Here is a 15,125-nt window from a genome sequence, read left to right as displayed (position 1 = left end):
TCTTATGGATAAGCAAAGAAAGTGCTTTCTTCAGAATGAACTCTACTCCTGGTGAAGATGCTGTGAATATCGTTGAAAGGATGACAAAAGATTTAGAATATTACATGAGCTTAGCTGACAAAGCAGAGGCAGGGCCTGATTCTGAGACGACGGACTCCAATTTTGAAAGAAGTTCTACTGTGAGTAAAATGCTATCAAAGTACACTGCATGCAACAGAGAAATCTTTCATGAAAGGAAGAGTCAATTCATGTGGCAAACCTCACTGTTGTTTTATTTTAAGAAATTTCTACAGCCACACCAGCCTTCAGCAATCACCACAGTGATGGGTCAGTGGCCATCAACATCAAGGCAAGATCCTCTGCCAGCAAAAAAGATTACAACTTGCTGAAGGCTCAGCTGATGGTTAGCATTTTGTGCCAATAAAGCATTTTTTTAATTAAGGTATATACATTGCACACTTAACAGACTACAACAAAAACACTACAGTATAGTACAAACATAACTTTTATATGTACTGGGAAAACAAAAAACTTGTGTGACTCACTTTATTGTGATATTCACCTTATTGAGGTGGCCTGGAACTGAACCTGCTGTATCTCCAAGGTATGCCTGTCAGAGCTGTTCACACATTATTCCCTGAGACCACCAAATGCTTCCCTGCTTTTTTGTGTATCTATCCCACTGCCTGAGATGCCTTCGCTTCTCTCTTTAGCTTTTCTAGATCCTATCCTCATCTGCTAACTGAAAGGTTAGAGCTTCAAGTCCAGCCAGCAGTGCTTTGGAAGAAAGGCCTAGTGATCTAGCCCAAATATGCAGCCACTGAAAACCCTAGGGAGCCCAGTTCAACTCGTATACACATGGGGTCACCACGAGTCAGAGCTGACTCCAGGGCAGCTGGTACTGGTACCCTTTCTCCAACTCCCTCTTCCATAGCAAAACAACTTCCCCAGCCACCCATTACACCCCCCTGTACACCCCGGATCACTTCTACTTTGCCTCCCACGCACACCAACTGGCATATTAAACAGAGTATGAATTCTGGAGCTAGACAAACACGGATTCGAACCCGAGCCTTCTCATTTACTATGTGGCCATGAGCAAGGGACTTTGCTTCTCTAAGTTCTGCTTTCTCAACTGCAGAATGGAGGTAACACACATCATAGGATTAAGAATAATCTGCAGTGCTACCCTCACCTTGTAATCCATCTCTAAGTCAGATAACAAATGCTCTTTATATTTTTTGATAAAGGCTTTATATTTTAATGTTAGGCAAAAATTCATGAAACCATTTGGAGTACACTAATGCTTGCATTCTCCTGCTTTCCACCTATTCTACAGCTCCTCCTCTTGGAAAAAATAAAATTTAAAATACATAGTAGTAGCCACTCAGATCAAGACCTTGTCTGTCACGTTTCATAAAGGAGTTTCTTGTTGAGATAGCGAACCTTTCAATAGGTGACCACGGTGAAAGGACGAACAGTTCATCCATTGTATCAGCAAGACCAGCCAACAGTGTGACAATGGCTGTATGGGTGTGGGCATACAAATATTTGGTTCAGATGGAAAAAAAAAATCAGCCAAGAAATTCATTCCGATTATGATATGTGCACGTATTGCCATCCGAGGGAGGTTACTGACTATTAAACATAAAGCAGCTCTCATCATCTTCTGGACCTTTTAACTACTAATAATTGGGTACTTTGCTGATGACGCAGAACAACGTTCAAGCTGATTAATAGGTCACATGTGTAGAACAGGCACCCCTGTTCATAAAACAAGTATGCTAATCCTCTAATTTTTTCAAAGATTATGAAATATTCTAATCTTCGAAGAATATAGGTTTGGTTGCAGATGGTGTTTGTATATTACTTGTCAAGCTCATTAACATTTTTGAATTTCACATATTTTATCCTCACAATCCCACGAGAACTACAATATAGGGATTATTAACCTCCATTTAAAATTGGTAAACAAGGATTTAGAAGCAATTTAGAGGTCTGTCCAAGGTCAAGCAGCTAGTTAAGAGAAGACAGGAAGAGAATTTTGATTTCTTTACCCGGTGCTATTTCAAAGACTCTGTAAATGAACATTTTCATAGTTCATAAATGCAAAGGAAATCTTTTTTTCACTTAAAGCCTCAACTTTATTTGGTTCATTTTAGATGTTCGCTTTGGTGATACAGCTTTATTTTGTGCCTATATAAATTCAAAAACTGCTCATTTTACTGAGTAGATTGATAAACTGAGTTAATGTTTTAATATGAAGAGAACAAAATTATCAAAACTATTTGATCATTATAGCGCCTGGCATTTCCAAATATAGTGGTCTGGATTCGTCTTGTCTCTGCACATAATGGACATGGGACATTGTTATACTTGAGTTGAAAATCTTAACCAATATTGAATTTGATTCAATACCAAAGCAGCAGAACACCAGAATTAAACCCATTCCATCTAGTTGATTCCAACTCATCGTAACCCTATAGGACAGAGCAGAACTGCCCCATAGTGTTTCCAAGGCTGTAAGTCTTTATAGAAGCAGATTGTCACATCTTTATCCCACGGAGCAGCTGGTGGGTTTGAACCACTGACCTTTTGTTCAGTAGCCGAGTGTTTAACCACTGCCCTACCAGGACTTTTTAGCAGCAGGCCACAAACTAGATTTTAGTAGACTAAAGTTTTTCACAAAGTATAACCCAAAGTGTAAAATTTATTTAGGAGCCACTTTTTTGGCACAATTACCTAATACTCTAAATTCAGGTCTGGAGAGGGATACAAGGGTGGTCAGTTTCTAGATGTGAGAGTACGGATGGATGAAAGGAGCTACAAAAGTGTGAAATCAATAGGAGAAAATCTGATGTCTGACATCACTTCTGATATGGAAGGTGTTTTCTTTCAGATAAGAGGATTCTAACTGGTATATGCCCTTTAATTTCTCATTTGGACTGTACCTATGGCAGCCAAGACATATGACTCACCTTACTTCTGCCACAAAACCAACAACTTATCAAAGCTTCAAACAGTGACAGTAATTAGCAGGTTGCTAATCCTGGTGGTACAGTGGTTAAGAGCTACAGCTGCTAACCAAAAGGTCAGCAGTTCAAATCCACCAGGTGCTCCTTGGAAACCCTATGGAGCAGTTCTACTCTGTTCTGTGGGGTCGCTATGAGTCAAAGTCGACTTGACTGCAATGGGTTTGTTTTTTTGGAATCAGCCTAAAGAAGTGACAAATATTGACAGCCCAGTTCAAGGAAGTTACAGTTTTTTGTTTGATTTTATATGAATTATTTCTGCTTAAAATATTATGGAGATGATTCATATTTCTTATACATTGCTGGATTAGATCATCTCCAAGGTCCCTCTAATTCTAAAATGCGATGATTCTATTCATTATACTAGGTCTCTGGGTGGCGCAAACAGTTTGTACTCCACTACAAACCTAAAGGTTGGTGGGTCAAACACATCTGGTGGTGCCATGGAAGACAGGCCCGGCAAGATGTTTCTGTAAGATTACAATCAGGAAAACTGTACAGAGAAGTTCTACTCTGTCACACACGGGGTCGCCATGAGTCAGAATCAACTCAACAGCAATGGGAAAAAAGTTCATTACACTACTTTGTGGTAGCCCCAAAGAAACAGAAACGTATGATAAAATTAAATCAGCCACTAAAACTGTTTCTACGACATGAGTTTATGTTTCCAGACTCAAAATGTAAACTTCAAAAAGATTAAAAATAGAACTTAGAAACAACAAATATGAAAGGAAGTGAAACAGTCAAAAGCATTGCCCTTCACATTTTGTCCCATAACGGGGTTGGAAGCCTCAAAATTTAAAAAAAAAAAAAAAAAGAGAGAAGCTAAATGGCTTCCACAAAGCACTTGAAGGATTAATATCTGTCTTCTTTGATTACCCTGTGATAAAATATTATAATATAATCCTATAATTTCTGCACCACTTATTTGACATTTCAGCCTTACATGAACAAACTGTCTTTGAGCCAAATGTATTTTTTATGCATATGTGAAGCTGAGAAATGCAAGAGTTCTGATCCCAAGGTACATCAACCACATGTTCCATTAGTGAGAAATTTTTAGACTAAGCAAAAGCAAGGATGAGTAACTTGATGACCTTGCTCTCTGAACACAGATTCATCTTTCTCTGTGATATCTGGGCAAATGCTGACCTTTAGTCTGCCTCAGTGACTTACCACATAATTATATTCTTACTGTGAAATATATTTAAAAATAATTTACCAAACTTTTTGTCTATTTCCAGAAGAAAAGCACACAATAGGATAATCCAGTTTAGGTACCAATTATTTGAAGAATTGAAGCTAAACAATGTCATATTTTAAGATAATTCTATCAATGCTTTATCGTCATTAATCAAGAGATTCCTCATTTTTCCAAATAGGTCTTTATAAATTTGAGCGTTACTTCAATTTCACAGTTTGACACTTTTTAGGAGATCTCACTTCTTGAGAGAGTCACTTTGCAAATATTTTTGTAAATTAGGTCTGTTTAATAAACCCAGATTTTTCTGTACACATTTATATATGGCGAGGTAATTTTCTATGAAAATTAGTTTATAAACCTTAAGAACATATATCACTTGAGTATTGAAAAAGAAACTTTGGGATGTTCTAATAATATAATTAGCATTACCCTGTAATATATTAAAAAAAAAAAATCACAAAATATAATGTTGCAGTAATTCGTGCACAGGTATTAGCCCTGGTGGCACAGTGGTAAAGGCGATCGACTGCTAACCAAAAGGTCAGCAGCTCAAAACCACCAGCAGCCCCTCGGGAGAAAGATGTGACAGTCTGCTTCCATAGAGATTTACTGCCTCAGAAACCTATAGGGTCACTCTGAGTCAGAATCAACTTGATGGCAGTGGATGGTGGCTGTACATATTATCAAGTGTTGTATCTGTTTTTTAACAACTATTAAATTCCAAAAAACCAAAACCAAACCCAGTGCCATCGAGTTGATTCCGACTCATAGCGACCCTATAGGACAGAGTAGAACTTCCCCCATGGAGTTTCCAAGGAGCACCTGGTAGATTCGAACTGCTGACCCTTTGGTTAGCAGCTGTAGCACTTAACCACTACACCACCAGAGTTAGACAGCCATAAAGTATACAAGGCGCAAGCTTTGTCTCTCATAGAAAAGTGTCATCATTTAAAAAACCAAAAGCAAGATCCAAAAAACTAAACCCAGTGCCATCGAGTCGATTCCAACTAATAGCGACCCTATAGGACAGAGTAGAACTGCCCCATAGAGTTTCCAAGGAGCGCCTGGGAGATTCGAACTGCCGACCTTTTGGTCAGCAGCTGTAGCGCTTCACCACTACGCCACCAGAGTTTCCAAAAGCAAGATATAGAAGGCCTCGAATCAACCTTCAGTGTCTTGTCATGCTACTTTCCTACAATGCATTTGGGCAAGATTTTTTTTGCTTTGTTTTGCTTTGCTTTTAATCTGGTTAACAGTTATGTATATCCTTTAAGCAACAGACTTATAAAACTGTATATTATCATTGGTAGACAGACATCTTTACTCTGGCTTAATATGAGTCAATAAAGAATTAAAAGCAGGGTTTCAAACCAGTTCATTCTGCTTCAACCCTGTGCTAAGAATTTGTTTTCTCCATTCCCAGATATACTGAATCAGAAGCTACATGTATACATAAGAATCACATGGGCATCTATAAGAATCACCTGGGGTCTTGTTAAAATGTAGATTCTGATTCAGTATATCTGGGGTGGAAATGCAAATTCTCAGCACAGGTCCAAATCAAAATGAACTTGTTAAAAACCTTGACTTAAACACACATCCTAAATATGAAAGAATGCAGTATCTGAACGGAATGCAAATAACGTGGTTGTGTGGGGTGGACCAGGTGTGGACCAGTCTGATTGATCACACTGCTTGAAAAAGTCTTTGGGCATTTTTCCCAAACCAAGTTTCTCTTCTAACTTATCATTGGTTCAAGGTGTGATGACTTTCAGCCATCAATTAACATAAATTGGAAGCAGGCAAAGTATTAATTAAACATGACACTCTGATTATTTAAACCTTCTTATTAAAGTTGATTATTCAGAGCATGTTGATAGCCGGCTCTTCAAAATGACTGATGATATCAAGCTTTACTGACTTCCTCTAAGTCTATTTCCCAACTCTTCAGAACAGAAGGAATAAATGAAGTGAGAAGAACACTGGAAAAAGTCTAATAGACAAACCGACTTATCTCAGACCCCCGAGGTCAAAGCAAAGCAAAGCAATTCATTTCTTGGCTTTCATCAACACAAGACATGATTTATCAATCTAAGAGCAGAATTACAAACATTATACATCTCAATGATATGTTCTTCTCACTGTGTAACTTTTTGAACAATGATAAATTGCATAGTCCCCACAAAAGTAATGTTATAAGGCAAAGCTCATTGTATTTGCAAATAAAAACGTTTTGATTTTTAAAAACAAATGTATATATTAGCAATCTTTACTACACATGTCATTTTTGGGAAGAAGAACATTTTCTCAGATGGTCCTTGAGAGTCTGCCACCTTTATGGTCCAAACATTCAGTCATGTCCCTCAAAATACTATCTTTAATATATTTATTTGTCAAGCCAGCTGCCATGCTATAGGTTTATAGTCTCATAAAAGTTCAATGACTATTACATTTGCATATGAGAATATTAAATGCCTCCTGAACGATTTCTTTTTTCACAGACCCAAAGCTACTCTTAGAGAGGAACACATTATAACAAAAGCCATGAGAAACTTTCTTAACGTGATAAATTTTATCCCATGAACAGGTGTTTTGGCCAAGAAGATAGAACTCACGCTTTATAAGCTTTGAAGAGGAAGCGATGTTTAATAAAAAGAAAGAAGTCATGAACTGGTTATTTTGATTCCATTAATCTCCCAGTTTCTCTCTTACTTGTTACTACACTTAAGAAGCTGTTCTATAAGCCAAGCTTATAACAGCAGTTCAGAAATCATTCCACAGACTAACATTAGGTAATTTGAAAGATTTCCACTGAAATTAAATTATACATAAAGGGTAGTCAATTGTGGTCAAGAAGCCTTGCTTTGCATTCTATATATTTTCAATCACGTTGCTATTTTCACCAATCAAAATTAATTATCACCTTTTTCATTAGGTCACAATTTTAGGAAAATTTTATTGCCTAGGTGGAGGATAGTAAAAGGTGCTGTATCTTCGGCTGATGATTCATTTCGCCAGCAGCCAGAAAGCTGCATGTTACAGCACATCTGGAAACATGCAGCCATGACTGGAAAACACATTTATCTTGGCAAGTCACAAAGGAGATGGAATCATAATGATTCTCCCTTGTAACTGGAGATATTTTGGAGTGGTGTCTACCTACAAAATAATACAAATTACACATCTGGACTAGAGCCACATAATTGTATTATTTGTGTTCTAAATATTCAGGAGTCCTAATGGTGCAGTGGTTAAAATCCCAGCTGCTAACCATAAAGTCAGCAGTTCAAACCCACTAGCTGCTCCTTGGAAACGCTATAGGGCAGTTCTGCTCTGTCCTATAGGGTCATTGTGAGTCAGAACAAACTGGGTAGCCTTTTTTTTTTTTAATCTAGATTTTCAACTATAAATTTATCAATGTCACAGGAAGACTTTTTTTTTTTATTAACATATTGACTAAATTGCTCAAAACCCTTAATTTCTTTCATTCACAAATAATACATTAATCTTTACTGTTTGGTGAAGTTTTTTTTTTTTTTCCGATTTAAGAGAAAATAAACGTGTTGGCTAAATTTTACACAGGATCCTACATTAAAATTAAATATGTAAGTATCTAGTGTGAAAGAACATAAAGTATCAGGAGTTCCTTATTTCAACCAGGAGAATAGCATATCCTTTGGACCGGGGGTCCCTGCACTGAGAAGCTTGACGGGAAAATTGATGGCAAGGACCTTCCCCCAGAGCTGACAGAGAGAGAAAAATGCTTCCCCTGGAGCTGGCACCCTGGATTCAGACTTCTAGCCTCCTAGACTGTGAAAGAATAAATTTCCTTTGTTAGAGCCTACCACCACAAAGGAAGGAGAGACCCACCGGAGAGACCTTCAGCAAACAGCAGGCTTCCCCAGGCCATGGAGGGAGAAAGCTGAGAGCCTTTGGCCCCAGGCCGAGAGCCAGGGAGAGGCGTGCCTGCGTGCACAGCTAGGAAGAGGCTGTCCTGATGGAAGAACTGTATCCTGAGTGTTCCTGAGCCTTAACTGTAACCTATCGCGTCCCTAATAAACCCCATAATCGTGAGTACGGTCTGTGAGTTCTGGGTCGCCATTGTAATGAATTATCGAACCCAGCAGAAAGTTCTGTGGGAGGAATGGTTAGTGTCAGAGTTGGTAAAGGTGGCGGAGAGAGAAGGCATGCCAGGCCCCGCCTCACATGAATCAGTCTTGGGCTGTTGATCTTGTTTCTCCTTTCACCTCGTGAAGTTAGAAGAGGTCAGACATCTCCCCCATGCTGTTTTTGCCATTTGCTCATTACCTCAACCTCTTTCTTAGTCTCCTCTGAAAAGTTCCTTAATTTAAGGCCATAAAATAATATATCAGATGGAAAATATTACAGGAATACTTAATGAAGTATTCAGAATCAAGATTTCTAGAAATTAAGAATTATTTTATCCAATGTACCTGTGCTAATAAACTTAGCCTAAATCAGTTTTGATAGTTGTTTTTAAGTTATTATAAAACTCTTAAGTCTTACATTTTCCCCTTTAAAATTTCAAGTCTGCTATAAGACATAAAATGATAATGGTGAGGAGTGGGCAGCTCCTGTCATGAAGTGAGGTGAGAAAGCAGAGGGGGACAGGAGCTGGTTGAATGGGCACAGGGAATACAGGGTGGAGCAGAAGAGTGTGCTGTCCCGTTATAGGGAGAGCAACTAGGGTCACGTAACATGTGTAGAAGTTTTTGTATGGGAGACTGACTTGAATTGTAAACTTTCACTTAAAGCACAATAAAAAATTGCAAATCTGTTTTCTCTAAAATATAAAAAGTCAACGAAATCTGTACACAAAAATATGAGAGGTAATAAAATGCACGTTCATATTCACTACTGAATGTCTAGAGAACAAGTATCAATATGGTGTGAGATAATTTTTCTGTCAAAAGCACAGAAGAAAGAGAATCATTTTGGGATTTTGAAATCTAGAGAACACTATTTACATGAATAACATTTTCATTGCTTCTAAAATAAGCATAATAGTAGTAGCAGTAATAAAAAACCAAAGAATCATGTAGAGATTAAAAATTAATGTCACTAATCTAAACACTTCACAGATATTAACTTATTAACACAACACAATGAGATAAATGCTATTATAATTCCCATTTTTTAGATGAGGTTAAAAAATTTTTTTGCAACAAATAACTCCAAACCAATACATCACTGTATTTTGGGAGTAACCTGTTGCTGTTGAGTCGATTCCAACTTACAGTGACCCTACAGGACAGAGCAGAACTGTCCCACAGAGTTCCCAGGGAGAGGCTGCTGGATTCCAACTGCCGACCTTTTGGTTAGCAGCTGTAGCGCTTAGCTGGTCATTTCCAAGAAATGCTAGAAAGAATTAGCTTCTGGTAAATGTACTACAAAGGCATAAAGTTATAAATATGACAATACTGTCATAAATTCATCATATTTCTCAGTAACTTTTCACATATTTAAAGTACATATTTATTTGCATAATAGTTGAATTAGACACTATTAAACATCTTTTTAACCTCAGTTGCTGATTATGTGGTCTGAAATTCAGACAACCCCAGTACTTGGCCAAATCTAACTGGCTTACCATCTCCCACTATATCTAGTGCCAGAATTTCTTTGTTGTTGTTAGGTGCTGTCAAGTTGGTTCCGGCTCATAGAGACCCTATATACAACAGAACAAAACATTGCCCAGTCCTACTCCATCCTTACAATCGCCCTTATGCTTGAACTCATTGTTGCAACCACTGCGTCAATCCATCTTCTTGAGGATCTCTTTTTCACTGACCATCTACTTTACCAGACGTGATGTCTTCTCCAAGAACTGGTCCCTCCTGATAACACGGCCAAAGTGAGAGAAGTCTCACCATCCTCGTTTCTAAGGAGCATTCTGCTGTACTTCTTCCAAGACAGATTTGTTCATTCTTCTGGCAGTCCACGGTATATTCAATATTCTTTGCCAACACCATAATTCAAAGGCATCAATCCTTCTTTAGTCTTCCTTATGCATTTTTCAGCTTTTGCATGCATACGAGGCTTGGATCAGGTGCACCTTAGTTCTCAAAGTGACATTTTTTTCTTTTTAACACTTTCAAGAGGTCTTTTGCAACAGATTTGCTTGATGGAGTAAGTCATTTGATTTCCTGACTGCCACTTCCATAGTCACTGACTGTGGATCCAAGTAAAATGAAATCCTTGACAGCTGTAATATTTTCTCCATTTATTATATCGTTACTTACTTATTGGTCCAGTTACAAGAATTTTTGTTTTCTTTATGTTGAGATTCAATCCATACTTAAGACTGTAGTCTTTGATCTTCATCAGTAAGTGCTTCAAGTCTTCGCTTACAGCAAGCAAGATCATATAGTCTGCATATCGCAGGTTGTTATTGAGTCTTCCTCCAATCCTGATGCCACATTCTTATTTGTATAGTCCTGCTTTTCGGATTATTTGCTCAGCATACAGATTGAATAAGTATGGTGAAAGAAATAACCCTGACGCACACCTTTCCTGACTTTAAAACATGCAAGATCCCCTTGTTCTGTTTGCAAGACTGCCTCTTGGTCCATGTACAGGTTCCTCATGAGCACAAATAAGTGTTCTGCAATTCCTATACTTCACGATGTTATCCATAATTTGTCAGGATCCACACAGTCAAATGTCTTTGCATAGTCAATAAAACACAGGTACACATCTTTCTGGTATTCTCTGCTTTCAGCCAAGATCCGTCTGACATCACCAACGATTTCCCTCATTCCACGTCCTCTTCTGAATCCAGCTTGAATTTCTGGCAGTTTCCTGTCATTAAGATAGACTAAGAACTTCTTAGTCTATTCTCATTTCAGTTGTGATCATTTAGGCATATTCTTTGATGTCCAGGCTATACCGACTCACCTTTGTTCTTGTTGCTCCCTTTCCTGGAAATGTGTTTCTCTCTCTCTCTCTGTCTCACTTATTCTCACTCTCTATGTCTTATATCTAGAGAATACTTGATATCACTAAAGACTATATAAGCAATACCTCCCTTGATAGAGTTAACTATTTTCTTTTTTCCTTTATGCTCAGCTGGTAAATAATCTATGAAGTATAAATCATGCTGTTTTACATGTATTTGTTTACACATTTGACTCATGGACTAGAGTATAAAATACTTGAAAGCAAGTCATTGTGTAAGAGGTTCCTAGTACGATAGTCATCCAATAGTAGATATTCAATAAATATTAGATTAATTAAGTAACTTTAGAGTTCTGTCACGAAGCCACAGTGGCACAATGGTTAAGCACTTGCCTACTAACCGAAAAGTCAGCGGTTCGAACTCACTAGCTGCTCCATGGAAGAAAAGGCCTGGTGATCTGCCCTCATAAAGATTATAGCACAGGAAACACTTTGGGGCAGCTCTATCCTGTCATATAGGGTAGCTATGAGTTGGAATCAACTCAATAACACAAAACAACAAGAGTTCAGTCTGTATTTTACACTATAACTCTTAAAATTTCCACCATCTGCCCATGGATTTTTATGTTGTTTTTCTGGACAAATACAAATGCTCATACACAAATCACAAAGGTAACTCATTTTTCTAAATTAGTCCATTTTAGAAGCATTCCATATATCATAATGAAATTATCAAAAATGTTACCTAGGAAGAAGAAGTAAAAGCAATCATCCAGTTCCCAGAATTTACAAGTTCCTAAATCATTCTGCAGTTATTTCTGGACTTCCATAACTAATTGGGCCATTATAAAAATAAACCAAATTAATTACTAGAAATAACCAACTTTTGAGTTCTTATCTTATGGAGGAGCACTTGTAGGTATCTGCAGGTCCATGTTAAGCTATAAGAATATGTTTATATGAGATTGTTGTTTTTGTCATTGGGTGCTATTGAGCCTATTCCAACTTATAGCAACCCCATTTGACAGGGTAGACCTGCTCTATAGGGTTTTCTTGGCTGTAGGTTACCTAAAATGTAACTTTATTCTTTTCTGCTTTCAGGTTATAAGATAATATAGTATTAAATGTACAACATATCATGAAGTTATTCACATATAATTTATGACAAGTTCAAATAAACTTTGTCTGCCTAAAAGAATAAAAATGATGATGATGACAAACAACAATAATAACAACTCAGTTAACTAGCTTATGCTGAATTTCCTTTTTAGGCCTACTTTTTCAACTATGTAACCTTAAATTTTATCCCCTCATACCTATTTCAGAGTAAATATGTCTACTTACTTTTCAGGATTTTCCACTTCCTCCGTAACAAAGTTGAGGTAGAACCTAAGAAAAGATAAATGAATTACAAATTATTAATATATTTTCCAATTATAGTCCAAAGTTTCAAATTTTAAATATTTAAAATTTAAGTCAGAATTATGAAAACATTGTAAAAATAAATACTTATAGCAAGATGCAAGATTGCAACAACCAAAAACTCCCGTAAATCATTTTTCTGTTAAAACATTTATAGACCGCCTATCACGGCCGAACATGAGGGATATAAAGGTGGAAGGTCCTTAGTTCCTCTTCTCATGGGGCCCATAATTGCAGAAAGCCCTATCAAATGGAGTAATACAGCTCTGTAGGCAATGGTAGAGGCAGACGCAGGGCACCATAGAGCCAGAGGAGAGCTCCCTACCCAGCCTGGTAATGACAGGGAAGCTTTCCCACAGCAGGCTGAGTCTTTAAGAATGCTTAACATTGACAGGAAGGTGGAGCCAAGATGGTGGAATAGACAGACGCTTCCGGGGAGCCCTCTTTACAACAAAGACCCCCCAAAAAACAACTGGAAAGAGTATATTTGTGACAAGCTGGGAGCCCTGAGCATCAAAGGCAAGCTTAGACAATGATCTGAGGGGCAGGGGGAGGAAGAGGCCATTCAGAAGTGGAGAGGAGTTACCAGACCTGAATCGCGGGGAGCTCTCAGGGACCATTCCTGGAGCTGCCACAGCAGCGGGCTGGTACTAGCGTTCAGTCACAGTTTCCTCAGGGAGAAGCAGCCAGCCACACAGCCCACTCACACCTCTGAAACCTGAGGAGAACAGCGTGCTCTCGGCAAAAGCTAAGTACTTGTACATATTTTACCACGCCCCCCCACCCCCAAGCTGGCTTCAGCAGCTGAATCCCTGGGCCTGAGATAGACCCTGGTGAGCACCTAGAGCCATCCTCCTGGACTTGGGGAAGGAAAAACTTTGCAATTGGGGTGAAAAGATAATTTGCTAGCACCATTAACTGGAGGAGCTCAGGACAGAAGCAGCTCCTGTCCAGGCATAAACCATCCATGGACCTTGAGCACCTTTCCCTTCTACATGCACCTGTGTGGGCCTATTTGGGGAGAATAAGCCCTTGTTGGCAAACTCCAACCATTTCACCTGTGCGGTGGAGAGGTGGGTGTTTGATGTTTGACATTGCTTTGCCTATTAAACAAGGTCCTCACCTACCCACAACAAGGACCTAAGGACTGGTAGCTCACCTCAGGTCACCCAGCCACCCACTACAGGGGTCCAAAGATAACTGGTACCTCCCAGTCCTTACAACAAAAACTTTGGATGCCCATGGTCCCTCTGCAGAACCCAGCCACCAGCACGCTCTAGGGAACAGACATGCATTTTCCTCAGAGACACTTGGGGGTCGGTTCTCAGCCCGCTGCCTTTTTCAGAGCATGACCCCTTGCTGCAATCAGACACTGGTATATACGCCAATCACCCCTGCCCCTCTAAGACTGTAGGACAGAGCCTGTACCACACACTTGACATCAGCTACCTGGGAACCTGAGCTGAATTCATACAGGAAAACCAAATGGACTCCTAGACTGATAATACCTGATAACAGCTCTAGCCAGCTGGGGACAGGACACCAGAGCTCCAAACGTGAAAATAATCAAGCTAGCTCACTCTAGCAACCCATAGGGGTATACCAAAACAAAACAAAGCAAGCAGCTACGACACAGTAAGCAAGCATAAACTAATACAATAACTTATAGATGGCTCAGAGACAACAGTCAATATCAAGTCACATAAAGAAACAGGCCATGATCACCTCAACAGGCTCTAAAAACAAAGAATCCAGGGATCTTTAAGATGAAAGTGCATTCCTGGAATTACCAGATGCAGAATACAAAAGTTTAATATGCAGAACGCTTCAAGACATCAGGAAGGAAATGAGGCATACACAGAACAAGCCAAGGAACATACAGATAAAGCAACTGAGGAAATTAGAAAGATTATTCAGGAACATAATGAAAAGTTTAATAAGCTGGAAAAATCCGTAGACAGACAGCAATCAGAAATTCAGAAGATTAACAATAAAATTACAGAATTAGGTAACTCAATAGAAAGTCAGAGGAGCACAATTGAGCAAGTAGAAGCTGGAATTTCTGAACTCGAAGATAAATCACTTGGCACTAATATATTTGAAGAAAAATCAGATAAAAGAATTTAAAAAAATGAAGAAAACTTAAGCATCATGTGGGACTCTATCAAGAGAAATAACCTACAAGTGATTGGAGTACCAGAACAGGGAGGGATAACAGAAAATACAGAGAAAATTATTGAGGATTTGTTGGCAGAAAACTTCCCTGATATTGTGAAAGATGAGAATATATCTATCCAACATGCTCATCGAACTCCACATTAACGTAGATCTTAAAAGAAAGTCACCAACACATATTATAAACAAGCTTGCCAAAACCAAAGATAAAGAGACAATTATAAAAGCAGCGAGGGATAAAAGAAAAGTCACCTGCAGAGGAGAGCCAATAAGAATAAGCTCGGACTACTCGGCAGAAACCATGCAGGCAAGAAGGCAATGGGATGACATATTTAAAAAATTGAAGGAAAATAATTGCCTGCCAAAAATCATAT

The 15,125-nt window shown here is 38.5% G+C and overlaps 1 protein-coding gene across 2 annotated transcripts in view; it reads right to left on the bottom strand.

The window, feature by feature from the left end:
* SLC7A11 (solute carrier family 7 member 11) overlaps positions 1-15,125 on the bottom strand; it is a 100,907-nt gene that overhangs the window by 49,612 nt on the left and 36,170 nt on the right. For both annotated transcript variants that reach the window (XM_064285319.1, XM_003410369.4), the window contains one exon: positions 12,499-12,543. In XM_064285319.1, coding sequence (XP_064141389.1) covers positions 12,499-12,543 — 45 coding nt within the window. The remainder of the gene's footprint in view (positions 1-12,498; positions 12,544-15,125) is intronic.

This window comes from Loxodonta africana, chromosome 5 (genome assembly GCF_030014295.1).
Source record: "Loxodonta africana isolate mLoxAfr1 chromosome 5, mLoxAfr1.hap2, whole genome shotgun sequence".
NCBI lineage: Eukaryota > Metazoa > Chordata > Mammalia > Proboscidea > Elephantidae > Loxodonta > Loxodonta africana.
The sequence above is the reverse complement of the archived record's forward strand: the minus strand, read 5'-3'. Positions and strand labels throughout refer to the sequence as shown.